Source organism: Danio rerio, chromosome 18 (genome assembly GCF_052040795.2).
Source record: "Danio rerio strain M-AB ecotype USA chromosome 18, GRCz13ab, whole genome shotgun sequence".
NCBI classification, from domain to species: Eukaryota; Metazoa; Chordata; class Actinopteri; order Cypriniformes; family Danionidae; genus Danio; species Danio rerio.
Genome location: NC_141038.1, coordinates 36,440,583 through 36,457,046, shown reverse-complemented (window position 1 = coordinate 36,457,046; position 16,464 = coordinate 36,440,583). Strand labels below are relative to the sequence as shown.

The window sequence follows — 16,464 nt, the reverse complement described above, 5'->3', positions numbered from 1 at the left end:
GTTTAACATTTATGTCTATAGGAAGGCTTTAAGTGTTACAAAATAAGAATTCATTCATATCTCTAAAACTGCTGTGTGCAATCTTAGATTGGTTCTTATATAACTGTCAATCCCTCAGTCACTGCCTCCCGCTGTTAGATGACAGGGCGCTAAATATCACTGCAAATGTAGGGCTGCAGGAGAGGGAATGAAAAGAATACAGGTTTTTTACAACTTAGACTTACATAGACATTAATGAGCTCCCAGTATATTTAAAATTTCATGTTAGTTAATTATTATTTTAATACTACAACCATTCAAAGAATGTAGTTTTATTGTATTAAAAATTGCTTATATTAAATATTTCTTCAGTATATAATATTACAAACTACTGATGCTCATTTTGGTTAATTTTCCCAACCAACCAAAGAATAAACTAAATAGAAATAATAAAATTAATTGGTCAGTCCTAAATATTTTTCACTTAAATTACAAATTTAGATTACAAACAAAAACACTGACTGAATCCTATTTAAGAACTGGCATAGGCTGTTTTTCCAATATATATATATATATATATATATATATATATATATATATATATATATATATATATATATATATATATATATTCTTTTGTTCACCAAATACTTTGCAGCTGCCTGTCACTCTGGGTGGTGATTCTACCTTGAGGTTGCTTGGGTAACGTTTATGGTGATATTCACATAGAGCAAATGAGTATGGAATAAAACGGCACTAAAAAATAACTAAATAGGCAAAACTTGAAACAACACGGTATAAAAACTATAATGAAAGTTACATTTTTAAAAATGGGAAATATCATTTTAAATTACAAACAAATTTGTTTAACATTTCATGACAATTCCATAACAATCCAGAAATTCCATGACTCATGGGAGTCATGTGTATAGCCTGCATCAACAAACAAGTGCATAACAAACATTAATGCAAGCATAACTCAAATGTTTTTCCACCATATTCTTACATTGGAGGGTCACTTTTCTTTGATGAAGCCTCATCATTATTGCATTTTTGTGGTATATGGGGATGGCTAGGGAAGTCCAGTCAAGTCATCTTTACAATGTAGATTATCAAAACAGTTTACATTGATGAAGAAAAAAGCCAAAATATATCAAATTATGGAAAATTCCAGCCTCTTAGGAATTGATAAGAACTGTGGTACAGGGCTCGTATTGTTATAGTTAAATTAAAACTGGGTAATCAAAATTTTCAGTAGTGTATGATTCGGTGTGTATGGATGCTTCCCAGTGATGGGCTGCTGCTGAAAGGGGAGGGCATGATACATATTAAAACGGTGATGTACAGAAAATAAACACCTATGAGCACAGTGACCTTGTGAGGGTCCAACTTGTCCTTTAAGGTTACAAAGGCAGATTTCCCATTGACCTTGCTAAGTTCTATTGTTTTTTAAAGTAATGCCTTGGGGAAAAACTCTTGAAATTCATCTTGGTACCAAGAGCATTATGAATCAAAGTAAACCAGATTTTAATAAAATGATTCACACAACATAAAAAGCAATTGCTATGCTAAAAAATTTTCTTAAATGGTCATGAATATAGAAAAAAGGCAGCTAAAATTAATAACGAAATTAGCAAATGTATAAATATTAATAATTTATAATATGTGATTATTTAAATATGAATATTTGGGTTTATCTTAGTTAAATGTAGCAGAATAAATATAACAATGATTTATCCAATGAGGAGATTCTTTAATTGTTTATTTATCTGAAAAGGAATGAATACTTGTAAAGTAAGGGAATAGTTTAAGAGGTTTTAGGTAATTTTTAAAAAGCTGGTAGAAAAAAGAAAATCTTTTATCATTAAAGTTATTGTGTTTTGTGAGGCAAAACAAAGAAATCCATGTGGTATAAAATAACTGAATGACCAACGAATAGCATAACCTACCATACATAAAACACAGATAAGCGAGGAAATATAAAATTTAGGTAATTAAGTTTACTGAAACAACATATCAAAACTCATTTCAGCACCGCAGCAGATTAACTGCTTTATCAAAATGATGGCTGAAGCACTATGTAGCGTCACATCGAACCTATGGATAGGGGTGATTTCAACTACAGCATTAGAGTTCTTTAAGCAGTGACCATGTTGTAAATCTCTTTAAACAAACACGCCTCTTTCAACTCATCAAACAGAAAGTTTACTTCAAAACCTGTTGTGTGTTTGGGGGTACTAGAGGAAGCTGGATAACTTGCCATGTGCTATAACCAAGAATTTAGCAAAGTGGACCATGTATTTTCTATATCTGTATTTAGAGAAATCTGCTAAAATGTAATTGTTCTGTTTGTAAATACTATAAAATATACTAGGATTTTTCTAATTAAAAAAAAAACTAAGAAAAGAACTCTCTCACATATAATTTTCATATTGTTCATATATGCCTGTTTTACCAACAACTGCAATAATATAACTGTACCTATATCAATATCAACTTATATTTAAACTTAAATACAGATGCAATCAAGATTTTGTAAACTCTTTGTACATTTTCTTTGTGTGTGTGTGTGTGTGTGTGTGTGTGTGTGTGTGTGTGTGTGTGTGTGTGTCAATCAAAATCTGGAAATTAAACTGCAAAAGAAATACATAAATGTATTGACCTGGCTTATTCTTTACTGGGTAAGTGTCTGTAGAATAATCTATTTTTGTCTCTCTTTCTTTGGGATAGATAGGGAGAATAATTGTTCACAAAAAAAGTTAAACTATTTATTTTTGTTTTCTCTTCCCATGATGGCTTTTTTAGTGTTTCTCTCCGGATGTAAAATGATTATGTAACACTTTGGGGCAAATATGGCCACTAGCACTCCAAAACTAGAAGCTAAGATAGCAAATATCTCCATAGCCACTGCATATTTCCCTGATGAGCTCATATATGCTGGAACAAATGCAACCCATACAGCACAGAAGATCAGCATACTAAAAGTGATAAACTTTGCTTCATTAAAATTATCTGGAAGATTTCTAGCCAGAAAGGCTAGTAGGAAGCTTATTGCTGCCAACAATCCTATATATCCCAGCAGCAAAGAAAACCCAGCCACTGAGCCAATGGCACATTCATAGACTATTTTAGAGCGGATAGACTGGTTATTTTTATAGGGTGTTGGAGAAGAGGTTGATAGCCAGACTGCACATATTACAATTTGGAGGGCTGTTAGGACCAGAACTGTGCATCTTTGTTGTGCTGTTCCAAACCATTTCATTGCTCCTGAGCCCTCAGGCCGAGAGGATTTGAACACAGCTATTACCACCATAGTCTTGACCAAAATGCTGGAGATGCACAGGACAAAGCTTATGCCAAACACAGCATGTCTTAACTGACACGTCCACAACTGGGGCTGACCAATGAACAGCAGCACACACAGGAAACACAGTTTGAGTGACAAAAGCAGCAGGAAGCTGAGCTCTGAATTGTTGGCACGTACTATAGGAGTGTTACGGTGAAAAGTAAAGATTATCATCACAAGAGCACAAAAACAGGTTCCCAGCAGGGAAGTAGTGGTCAGCGAGATGCCCAGAGGATCCTCATATGATAGAAAATCGATTTCTTTAGGAACACATCGATCCTTATTTAGATTGGACCAAAATTCATCTGGACAAACTGTGCATTTAATAGCATCTGTTGGTACAAAATTAATTCATGTTCTCTTAACCTTTTTTAATTCACTCTTTTATTTCTAAAATACAATTTTGTATACAATAATTTTCTCACCTGTTGTGTTAGAAATTTCACCATCTCCACATATCAAGCAGTCAAAACAGCAGACAGGAAAGCCCTTCCTCATGGCTCTACTGGTGCCTGGGAGACAGCTCTCACTGCACACAGACTGTGGGGGCTGAAAGTAACATCATGTGTTATTAGTCATGCCTGTCGTCTCTTTCTCATGACAAACTTGGATTTTCTATTTGTTTATTCTTATTTAAAAGCTTTGACTAGTATTTCAATTTAAGTTTACTTTTTGTGCCTCAAAGTTCCAGTAAATTTCATCATTATTCAGTGTGAGCACCATTCCTGTTGCCACCTCATTTACTACACCAATATTGTGAAGTTTAATTGATCCTTCAGAGCTCGGCTGCCAGTTCAACACATCATAGATGGCTAGAGCATCTCCATTATTGTCAAATGATACAGAATCCCCAAAGCTTGTGGTGAAATTCACTTTTTTTAGGTAGTGAACAAGCTGTACAGATTGTAGACAGGACAAATGTTATACATATATCTGATTTAAATGAGCATAAGGTACATATTATGTGTGTGCTAACTTTTCTTCACTATACCTGTGGGTCTTACCTGCCAGGGTTTTAGATCTGTTATGTCAGCACAGCTGTTCCCACTGAATGGTCCTCTCTTCTCTTTACACTGCATCAGGTCATGAAGTGCATGGGCCAGGGCATAAACTGCTTTATACACATTATAAGTTGCCCTCAATCCTGAAACATCAGTGTAAGGTGTGTTTGTAGTGCTCAGATCCTCCAGTCCTGTACACACCTTTTTCATTTGTTGACCAAATGTCTCTTTATCCCCAGTTTCAAAACTGCACCCGAACATGGTCTCCCAGAATATCCTCACTATATTATTTCTTTGGTCACTGTTGGGATGAAGACGTAACAGAAAACTATGAAGACCCTGGATTTCTCCACGCCTAATAGCAATGCCCAACGTTCCCTTCAGAAAGGGCTGGAAATATGGTGTGCGGAACACAGCTGCGGTGACCCAGGCTTCACTTGCTATCCACTGCCTGCTTGTTAAGTTCTGCAACACTACCTTGTTCATCAAAGGAATCAATAAGGATGAAGCAGAAAAAACAACCACTACTCTAGCTGTAGAGGCCTGAATTACTCCCATAATGTGATCAATAACTCTGGGGTTGTTATCTTGGGGCAGGATTTCAGAAAAAGCAACACAGTGTCCAAACAACTGCATTTCTTGATGGAAGGACTGAGCAGCGTAGATACCATAGTCATTATTACTGTAGATCAGACCAACCCAGGTCCAGCCAAAATGCCTCAAGGTCTGAACTATAGCCCGCACTTGGAAGGTATCACTTGGAATTGTTCTGAAGAAGGAGGGGTACTTTTTCTTGTCACTTAAACAAGAGCAAGTGGCATAGTAGCTTATCTAATTAGAAAATATATAGGGCAGAACAGATTAAGTGTTAGTCAGATGAGACAAAATAAGTATTTAGCTCTAAATCCACAGTTCAAAAAATAAAGATTTGGAAAAATTATATTATGTTATTATCAATCATAAAGTAGATATAGCCAAATACAAAAAAGCCAAATAAAATGCGATAAAAACAAATAAAAAAAGGCTGCAGAATAGACCCTCCTCCCCCAAAAAAATCCCACAAGAATCTTTTTTAAGGCCCATACCATAGGCATTCGAAACAGCCCCAGAACACTGGAAATTGCAATAGAATGTGTAGATCCTGGATCACCTATGAGTCCAATAACTGGTGGTGGGCCTTTACAGTTGAAGTCAGAGATGGTCTCCTCTGTCCCACTTATCAGAGCTGTAGCTGCCTGAAATGCCACTCTAAGCCTTAAACAAGTGTCATAGATCTGGTAACCAAGTGTGATGTTTGGCAGCAAGTTGGGATTGTGATTAATCTCACTGATGGCAAAAACCATTGTCAGTGCTTGCTGGAAGCTTGTCATATAGAAGCTGGAGAAGACCATATTTAATTCATTATCATTAACCACAAAAATACAATTAACATTAAAAGTACCAATTATATGTAAATAATCATATTAGTACTTTAACACACAACAACATTAGAAAATATTACAATCTATTTGTAGCTGAAAAAATAGCAATAATAATTCTTATTTCCCAATTAATCATTATTTAGTAGCTGTGGTCCAGACTCACAGTTCACAGTTTGGTAGTTTTGGCTGCGTTCTGAAGCTTATCTCAGGGTATACTTTTAGGTATGTCTGAACATCAAACAAACCACCAATGACAAAGTCTCCATCCTGGTGCATCCCATTTATTGTAAAGTGTCCCTGTTGCTGACAGGTACCTGTACTGGCTATCAAAGTTACACAGATATAGCAACAAGACAGAACCAAACAAAAAAGTAGTACTGCCCACATCCCTTTGTCTTTACCTGTGTGTGTCTCTCTTCACTCAGCTCACTGATTTATCAGTAAAGATTGTTTGGCACTATTTTTTGGAGAGAGAGTGAGAGAGAGAGAGAGAGAGAGAGAGAGAGAGAGAGAGAGAGCACGTGGTGCAATTGCCCTCTGGAAATAACAACATAACTTTTGGCACTTTGTATTTCACCTCCCAAACATAAAACATAGACTTTTACAATATTTTAACTATTATAAGATGGATACATTAAAGTAAGTGGCTGTTTAACTGGGTGAAGAATAGAGTAAATGTTTTAATAACACAAATTATGTGTATTTGACGTAAATAAAGCACATACTCCAATTGCTATCTTCAGTCAGTGCTAGCAAAAAATCTATGTTGTGCTAGCACTTTTCTATATTTAAATGTCTAATGAACCTAAAATTTATGTAATTTGTTTGAAAGCACCAATAAATTATAATTTATTTATCTTGCTCAGTGCGACCCATTGTGGGAAAGCACATTTTAATTTAGCAGCTGTTCAACATGATCCTCTGAACATTCAAATCATACGAGTGTAACTGTACACTCCAAGAGAACAACCCAGACTGATCACACCGGTGTGATCTTTAGAGTAGGGTGCATCATGATTCTTTTTCTTAATGATTCTGGATTGATTCTCAAGAGTTCAGAATTGATTCTGTTATCAAATTAGGTTAGGCAGTTTTGGGCCTGCATGGGCACAAGTTCCAAAGAGAAAAAATACGTCTTAGTTTTAAAATGGCATTTTCAACAATTTATTGTTATATATCTCCGGCCACTTTCTATTTATACCTGCTATCATATCAAATGTTTTAAATGAGCTTTGTACTATATAAAGTTACAAATGAATCTGTGTGAAAGTGCGTTACTACAATTCATTTAATTCAAGTTTATTTGTATGTGTTGTCCTTGAGGTCCTTGATGGTTGGGATGGGTGGCTCTTCCCAGGTATTGGATCACACCAATGTTAGTGCTATAAATGAAAACAGTGGTTATACAGTAGGTGAGAGTTCAAAGTGGCTATTACCGCCGCCGTTTGAAATGGCTGCCGCTCTGTTTTTAGTGTATGACTGCAGTTTGTGAATAAGCTGCCAGGGGGCGCCAAGGGACGGGATGCAAACGGACAGAAATAGCCTATACAGCAGCTTTAAATATGCTACTGTGCTTGTAAATGAGATTAAACAATAAGTCAAAGCATTATAATTCCTTCATTAATCATTTAGTGCAAAGAGGACTCTATTTGGAAAATAGAATTGAAGAAATAAAAGCAACTAAAATGAAAGCACAAACATTCAGTACAAATAAGTATGCCTAAATAAATAAATAAATAAAGCAGTCATATAGCCTAAATACAGAGAGATGTTCAATGTTTGCTATTTTGAGGACTAAGACAAGACATTTTCATTAATGTTTTTATTTACGTTTTTATTTACATTTTCATTGTTGAATATATTTTACTATCTCATTTTATGTCTCAATTATTGTACATAATAATAAAAGAACAATGAAAATAAATGAATAATGAAAATAGGCCTAAATTAATAATTTATTTAAAGACATTGTGGCGAAACACTGAGAAACGGTCAGGCGCATGGTTTAAAGAGCTTAAGTTGAATGCTGCTTCATCAAAAGCAAAAAAATAAATGGACCTACCTCAAGCAGATCACTAAAAGTATAATAAAAATAATTTTGCCGCAGGACATAGATTAAATCTCGCAAGTTTATTTTTAATAATTTAGTTTCAGTTCAGTTTTTTTGTTTCAAAATGTCAATGGTCTCCATTTTGTTTTGTTTTTTTACTTAATGGCTTAGTATGTTTTGTATTTTAATTTCAATTTCAGTCACCTTGCATATGCGTGTGAAATATAATGCGCGCATAACCTTGGAAAAAGAAGAAAAAGCTGTCAAAGCTAATTTATCAAAATTAGCTATATTTAAATACAGCATGTATGTTAATACAGGCAGAGTGTGAACAAACTCAAGGTAAATCTAAGATATGCGCTTGCCTTTTAATGCATTTAAAAAGATTTGCAGCCTTTTTATAGGCTACAGGCTACTATGGTGTGTAATAATGTTTTTTTTTTTTTTTTTTTTGTATGGTAAAGGACAATGCACAGTATGTTATTGATGTAAACTTAGGCTAAAACTTACCATTGATAAAGTGACCCACCTCAATCAGATCACTTAAAGTATAATAAAAATAATGTTGCCGCAGGACGTAAATTAAGTCCCGCAAGTTTATTTTTAAATATTTTAGTTTCAGTTTTGTTTAGTTTTTTTTTCTCAAAACGTCAATTTTCTTCTTTAAAATAAAATTGTTTTTTTTTTTATTGTTTTTTTTACTTGTAATGGCCCAGTATCTCAGTATATATTCATAATAAACTTCACAGCCACAAATATAAAAAACACAACTTGTATTAAAACTGGGCGAGTATAAGAAAGAATAGGATGCTTGTTATATAATTTAAAATTAGATTCCTCTTGTCCAATTTCTGCATGCACATTTATTCACTCGCTACTCTGCCAGGTACTTCGCCGCTGGAGAGCACCTTCAATAGGCCTAATAATCTAAACGTTTGTTTAAAGATGGACCACAAGATGTGCTCAAAAGAGTGGCTACATGTGGTAAAGAACGATGGCAAAGCTAAGTGTGATTATTGTAATAAACTAATAAGTTATAATGCAGAGTGTCCAACCAACATGGCTAAGCATCTGCCGTTGGCTCATTCTTCATGAATATAGAATTAAAAGAAATTAAAAGAAAGAATGGCGCATTAGGTTTATTGTGCATCCCGCGGGTGCAACCAACAAGAGTTGTGCATTTTAGTTTAACTTTTCGAGCGTTATGAGCAGTTCGGTGTTAGTTTTAATTAAAATATATCGAGCCGAAACTATTCCCAGAGATGGGTTGCAGCTGGAAGGGCATCCATTGCGTAAAAACTTGCTGGTTGGCGGTTCATTCCGCTGTGGCGACCCCGAATTAAAAAAGGGACTAAGCTAACAAGATAATGAATGAATGAGCCGAAACTAAACAGCACATTCTCTTCGCCTTCTCGTTTATAACCAGCGAGATGCGCTGCTAAGCAGGCAGGAGAGACTCCGTCATTCATAATCTTAGCTGATGTATCGGAGTCGAAAGAATATATTAAAGAGGAATGTTCTTTTAACAGTCCCGATATGTTTAATCTTTTTTTTCTTTTTTTCCTGTCATTCCTCTTCAGTAAATTATATTTTTTAAAGCTGCTTGATTCTTTTAAAACCGAAAGCAGAGCCCGTCAATTGGTGTTTTTCCCTATCATATACTCATTTATGAATGTTTTATTTTATGAGTAAAGTCTTTAATGTGCTCTTTAAAAACTTTGTTCTATTCAAAGCAGCACTAAGATGCGAATTTATCCTCAAAACGTGGCATGAGAGCGATGCATGTCAAGTGTCCCTAGATTGCCTTTTTTTTCTGCGCGTGCGCGATCTATTTCTGATCTTTTGCATAAAGGTTTTAATCAAACGACAGGTAATTTAATCACTTTCGATGTGCTAAAATATTTGTTAAACGAATGTTAATTTAAAAAAAGCATATGCTCATTTTAATACTGTAAAACAGACTAAAATGCATGGTCTAATCGGAAATAAAGGAAATTATATATTTCATTATTTAATGCATAAAACAGGCTAGTCTTTTGATAAATTTAGTTTAATTGTTTTGAAACTTTTAATTGCATTTTTATTACCTGTAAATAATAAAAGTTGCATCAGATTGATAAAAACGAATCTGAATACCTGCGTGAACAGGGCCACAGTTACTTTTTTTCACTGACAGGACTGGCAAACGCATCAGAAAAAAACTGCTGAATCTCTGCGAATATTTGGTTAACTTATAAAACAAATATCTGGTTTAGTGATGTTAGTAATGCATAGAAAAATGCAAAGCAGAATTCTCCTGAGCTCATTAACCCACTGATGACAGCCAGGGAATCGCTGGCCCACCACATTCTTACTAACATATTTTATTTATTAAAATATATGATTATATATTTTTATATATTATTATATATTATTAAAATATTAAAATAATAAAATAGCCTATTATTTTTTTTCGTGGCTAGAACTTGAATAAATTGATTAACAAGCGATGTGATTGGTAATCTTTAATATGTACTAGGTATACGCAAAATATTTTTTAAAATGTCAAGCAGTATTTGTCTATAGCTTTAATTAATTTAAAACATTAAAAATAACAATAATAAAATTTAAAAAATACAAAGATAAAAAGAGCATCATTTTGCTAATCATAATAGTCCTTTATATTTATATCCATGTGTTGTTTCCTGTTTGTTTTATTTCACTTGATGCATTCGTTATTTAATGTTTGAATACTGAAATAAATAACAGCCATCGTTTAAAGGTTGTTTCACCATCAAAATGTAGCCTATTGTATGTATCATTAACTTTTTATATAAAACTGTGCAGTGTAATTGGGACCTTAATACAGTTTAAAGCGAGGTTGTCTAGAAGGATGATGGGCATGGCATGTATTTTGTTTTGGCTTGCATTGGGCATATTTGAAAATAACTGTCGGGTGAAGGCTTTATGTAACGAAGTGGCTGACACAGAGGGATCCATTTGCAGTATTTTCATTAAACACATTTAATAAACAATAGCACACAGATGTTGTGCGTGCACAAACTCACATCAAATACAGTAGTATGTAGTCGTAGGGCTGGCGGCTGGTAAACACAGGATGAATATGCAGGCATGGGTCAGAGGCAGGCAGCTAGTATCAGAGTCGGTAAACAGGCTAGAGTTCAAAGGCAGACGGCTAGTATCAAAGTTGGTATTCAGGCTAGAGTTAGGGATGGCTGACGTGAAACTGATGTTTCGACACAGTGTCGAGATCCTGAAGCACAAGTGTTACGAAACACTGCACCGAAGCATGATCCGAAACACCTAGTCACGTGACTAAAGCGATTCAAAGTATCGATCAGCTTACAAACGTTTCGAGACCTGGTGAATCTGCATTTGACTGCCAGGGTCAAGACAAAACTCTGTCTCATATGGCCTAGAGGACTGTGTGTGTGTATGCTGTTTCTATGCTTTGCATGATGTTTTGCGTTCGAATCCCGACTTGTACAAATACTCCGAAATCATGGTTTTATGTATTTTAATCATGTTTCTGTTTTGTGTAGCCTAAATAGGATACAGCTGCAGTTACGCCATCAATTTAGCATCATTTTTGTAACACTGTAAAACAATAATAAATATTTTTACAGTATGGTTGGGTTTAGGGTTTGGGTGGACATTAATAAAATACTATAAATGGGCAATTTAATGAATAATATAAATAATTTTTGATAACTTCAGGCCACCCTTTCTGATCTAGCAACAACCCTGTTTTAAGACCAAAACAAGACATATTTATTCACAAATTGTTTATTCGGATTTCAGACCAATGATGAAACAAAATGATACAAGAGCAAAGCATTACCAACTGGTATTAAAGCATTTCGAAACAACTGTATCAGGCTGGCTTCGAACCTACTATCCCTGCATGGTAGTCTGACACCTAAACCATTGTACTAAATTACTTGAAAGACCAAGCATACAAAGTAGGGTTTAATGCCTCAATGTGTTTAACTGTTCTTCGCTGAAGCTGTTTTAGTGCAATACATAAAAAATTACCACTAGATGTCACTGTAGAGTGGGGTTTCAAAACATTTCGAAGCTTCGACACATTTGCTTCGACTGTTTTAGTGTTTCACGAAGCCTTGCTTTGCCCACCACTAGCTGGAGTACAAGGCAGGCAAGACAGGGTCAGAAGCAGGATCACAACGGTAGAAGCAGGCAAGGATGCGACCGCTCAAGTGTGTTAGCCTGGGCAGGACAAGACTTTGCAATGAGGTGTGTGTGAGTGCTGCTTATATGTGTGTGGTGATTGATTGTGGGATGTGATTCAGGTGTGTCTGCAATCAGTGTATGTGGATGACATAATGTCAATAGTCCGGTGATGGTGACCTCTGCTGGCCAGCGAAGGGAATGACTGGGGTTAAAAATATATATTGGTTTTGGCGAATGCTAGGAGCCTAATATAGATATATAAATATATAATATTTTATATAACACAAAGTTCAGTCCAGAAGTTGCTGTGCATAGAAACATTAATTTTCATATGGCCCCATATTTCATGCGGTTTCGTTTTAAAACGCATAGGTTTTGCTACGGTTATGCTATCCATCCTACGTCGGAGTTTTGGATTTTGTGCATGTTTGTGAAAAACATGTATACACAAGAGTGGAGACCCCTTTCCCCATCTCATAACCAAAAGCTTGTATGTCAGGTGTTAATAGGCATCATTGTGCTTTAACCGAAAAAAAAAAAAAAACACTGCATGGATTCCAAGGGTTGCTACAGAAAATAGCCTAACAACATCAATAATACTACTACTAATTATAATAATATTGATGGATTGCAGTTGGATATGCATTCGCTGCGTAAAACATATGCTGGATAAGTTGACGGTTCATTCCACTGTGGCGATTACAGACTAATAAAGGGACTAAGCTGATAAGAGAATGAACGACCGAATAAATGAATAATAATAATAAAATAAAAATAAGGTAATAATTTTTACACACAGATGCCGCACAAGCGGTCTTTTTTATTTTTAGAGATGGTAAATTTGAATTACCTCTCTGCCCACATCCCCCACCTCAAACCTGAAAGTTGCAGAGAGAACTATAGCCCATTTACACCTAGGACAGAGTTTAGCTGAATGAAGATCGTATGTCACATCTGATTCACACAGATAAAGCGCACCATTGCACCATAATGAAACTATTACAATGGTGACAACCGAACCAACCAAATTACACATTACTGCACTGAATTAGCTACATTAAACGTCTATATGCATAAGCCATTCATGGACTGATGTGCTTTTTTTAAACAAACAGATTCGAAACAGAGATTTTAAATATCTATTTGTTTCCCCTCCAATCATTTTCAATCATTGGTGTAAATGGGACCTTAATACAGTTTAAAGCGAAGTTGTCTGAAAGGATGACAGGAACTTCATATCTATTGTTTGGCTCGCGTTGTGCATATTTGAAAATAACTGTCAGATAAAGGGCGGCGACGCAGTGGTGCAGTAGATAGTGCTTTCGCCTCACAGCAAAAAGGTCTGTGTGAAATTTGTATGTTCTCCCTGCGTTCGCGTGGGTTTCCTCTGGGTGCTCTGGTTTCTCCTGTGTTAATGGTACACTGCATTGTGCTTTAACTGGGGAAAAAAGTAAAAAAAAACTGAGAAAAAAACAACAACCTGAAAACACTGAATTGGATTACAAGGGTTGCTGCAGAAAATAGCCTAATAATACTAACAAAAATAACAATGATAATAATTCCTAGTGATGGGTTGCAGCTGGAAGGGCATCCGCTGCGTAAAACATATGCTGGATGAGTTGGTGGTTCATTGCGCTGTGGTAACCCTAGATTAAAAAAGGGACTAAGCCGAAAAGAAAAATGAATTAATGAATAATAATAGTAATTTTAAAATAAAATAATCTACACACAGATGCCATGCAAGTGGCCTTCTATTTTAGAGGAGATACATTTGAATTGCTGCTGCAGCCTTCCCCCACCCCACGCTCTTCAACTTTAAAGGTGAAGAGCGAACACCTTGATGCCTTAGCCTCAATAGCAAAAGATCATAGCCCATTTGTACCTCAAGAAGACAGTGCAAGTTTAACGGAAGAATGTCATATCAGAAACACACAGATGAAGCACACCAGCTGCTACTATCATGAAACTATTAAAATGGTATGGGCATAACTCTTTTATTTGCAGCAGCTTTTTTCGCGCAACAGAAATGCGGCGTTGGGAAGCATTTAATGAATAAAAACAGGGTTAATAGTAAAATCGGCTTTTCATTGCATCCCTATTAACTATATCAGTGCATTGAAGGCATTTTAGTGTCATATCTCGATAGAATAGCCTAAGTTAAATTGAAATAATTTAAAGAATAAAGATATAAAAAATCAGATTAAATAAATCAATTATAAATTTGTTTCGGTTGTTTTCATTTTATTGCCCTCATGATGCGATGTGCTTTATCATTATGGGCGTTTTACGTTATAACTAACGTGATTCAAATGGATCTGCGACAGAGAAATGGGTTTTGGGAAACACCACAAATAAAGAGTTCCAGTATTTGTGAGTTGGAGACAGTGGAGCGGGTCTTGGTTGAACACACAGCAGCACACACACTCCCCTAGTAAGATGGGCAGTTCTGTTTGACAGGGAATCAGTTGTTTTGTATGTGTTGGATTATCGGGTAGATTTTCTCCAGGATCTCGGAGTATTTAATGCACTCGTAAGAATATGCAGTAGCTACATCTCAATCAGCTGCTGAGGGCAGTGTGGGCACAGCCGGTCCTCCACCGGCAGCCATGTTTTTCTGTGCCGGCCCGTCTCTACGGCCAGCTGATGTCTACTGCCCGCTTCTAACATGTTAGAAAATACTGCAAATCAAGCTGTCAGTCTCTCCCCGCAGTTAAAATTGTTCGTTATTCAGAAAAAAGAACAAATATCAGCGCGCAGTGGTTGCTTTATAGATTTATTTTAGGCCTGTACTCAGCTGACAGCGCACGTTTTAATCTTGCAATTATGATAACCTTTAGAGAAAATGTCTATTTTATCAAATTTTCTGTCATTTATTTCTCATTTGCTACTTATTTTTATTAATTTGTTGATGTTAATATGTTACATAGGCTTGTTTATGTGTAACCTACTTCACTCCCAAACCTACTTCATTCACCCTTAAGTAATACACAGACACTGGACTCGGATGAGGAGGATTTTATTTTAGCCCTGCACACAGAGCAGTAACAGTGAGATCACCCTGGTTTTATATAGCATCCACATCCACAGCAGTTCTCCCTAACTCTGCTGCTTTTATTTTGAAAGCTTATATTATTATGATATAAACAAAAAGAATAAAAATAAAGAAAATGTGTTACTAATATAGCTGAATAAACACAGTATACTACAGGAGTTACATACTAAACAACAGAATCCTGTGGTAAATACCACAGAAATGTTTAAGTGATACCACACACTACCACAAGAATACTACAGGAGTATTACATACTAAACAACAGAATCCTGTGGTAAATACCACAGAAATGTTTAAGTGATACCACACACTACCACAAGAATACTACAGGAGTATTACATACTGTACAGCACAGAATCCTGTGGTAAAGCGTCCCAAAAACAACAAAGAACTACACAATTCCAACATTATTTTTGTTTTGTACATTTGATGGTTTACCACATAAAATACCACACGCTACCACAAAAATATTACAGGAATATGACAGTAATACCACACAAATATCACAGGAGTATTATATACTGAACAACAGAATCCTCTGGTAAATACTACAGGAATGTTAAATTATTACCACATACTACCACAAGAATACAACAGAAATCTTAAATTATTACCACATACCACCGCAAGAATACTACAGAAATGTTAAATTATTACCACCTATTACCACAAGAATACTACAGAAATGTTAAATTATTACCACATATTACCACAAGAATACTACAGGAGTATTACATACTAAACTGTCAGGGTTCTGCCACTTTGGTCTTGAAAATTCTTGTTTTGGTGGCAGAGCTCTGACACTTCTCATGTCTGGTCCTGTTTCTGTCTCTGTGTGAGCGCGCGCCGTCGTGGGTGTACGTAGAGTGTGCGCGCTCCTGCTTGACGCGGCCGCGCGCGCGCTCTGCGTCCCTCAGACGCGTGCGCTCTTGTACTCGTGTTTGTGTTTTCGTCTGTCAGCAGCATGGTGTTTCATTCCCAGCGTCTCAGTCTTGTTGGTTTCGGTTTTGGTCGGCGCTGGGATGAAGCATGCATGCTGCATATGTGAGCGCATGGTGAGTGTTTTCATTCATCGTGTGCTCGTGTCTTGCGTCTTTTGTCAAAGCACATGGCTCGGTGTTTACATTGGTCACGTGCTTTTGTCGTGTGCTTCAGTGTTGTGTTATGTGAGCGCATGGCTTGTATTGTCTCTCTGTGTCATGCGCTCTCCCGTCTATTGTCTAGTCCCACCCTCCTTGTTAACCCATATTTAGTTAATTGTGTTCACCTGTGTTTCAATTTACTTTTTTGCTTTATAATCCCCCTCATGTTTTCAGTCCTTGGTCAGTTCGTCGTCGATATTACCCTGTCTTGTTGTCTCCAGTCCTGTTTTGTCCTGCCAGCCCTGTCAAGTTTGTTTTTGCCTTTTTAATTCATGGTTTCCC

The 16,464-nt window shown here is 36.0% G+C and overlaps 1 protein-coding gene across 1 annotated transcript; it reads right to left on the bottom strand.

The window, feature by feature from the left end:
- Nucleotides 1-1,714: 1,714 nt before the first annotated feature.
- Nucleotides 1,715-7,463, bottom strand: olfcq5 (olfactory receptor C family, q5). The gene is made up of 6 exons (XM_087293674.1): nt 5,911-7,463; nt 5,412-5,703; nt 4,330-5,157; nt 3,995-4,219; nt 3,751-3,874; nt 1,715-3,657 (listed from the first exon to the last, which is right to left on the bottom strand). Exons 1-6 carry the CDS (start codon nt 6,132-6,134, stop codon nt 2,744-2,746), a joined length of 2,607 nt encoding a protein of 868 aa, XP_087149800.1. The 5' UTR covers nt 6,135-7,463; the 3' UTR covers nt 1,715-2,743.
- Nucleotides 7,464-16,464: the final 9,001 nt, after the last annotated feature.

Excerpts from the sequence above, each read along its gene's own strand:
- olfcq5 (XM_087293674.1), bottom strand. The coding sequence starts at position 6,134 with ATGTGGGCAGTACTACTTTTTTGTTTGGTTCTGTCTTGTTGCTATATC. Across the intron at positions 5,704-5,910 it reads AAACTACCAAACTGTGAACT|CTTCTATATGACAAGCTTCC; the intron begins GTGAGTCTGGAC and ends GGTCTTCTCCAG. Across the intron at positions 4,220-4,329 it reads CAGATCTAAAACCCTGGCAG|CTTGTTCACTACCTAAAAAA; the intron begins GTAAGACCCACA and ends CAATCTGTACAG.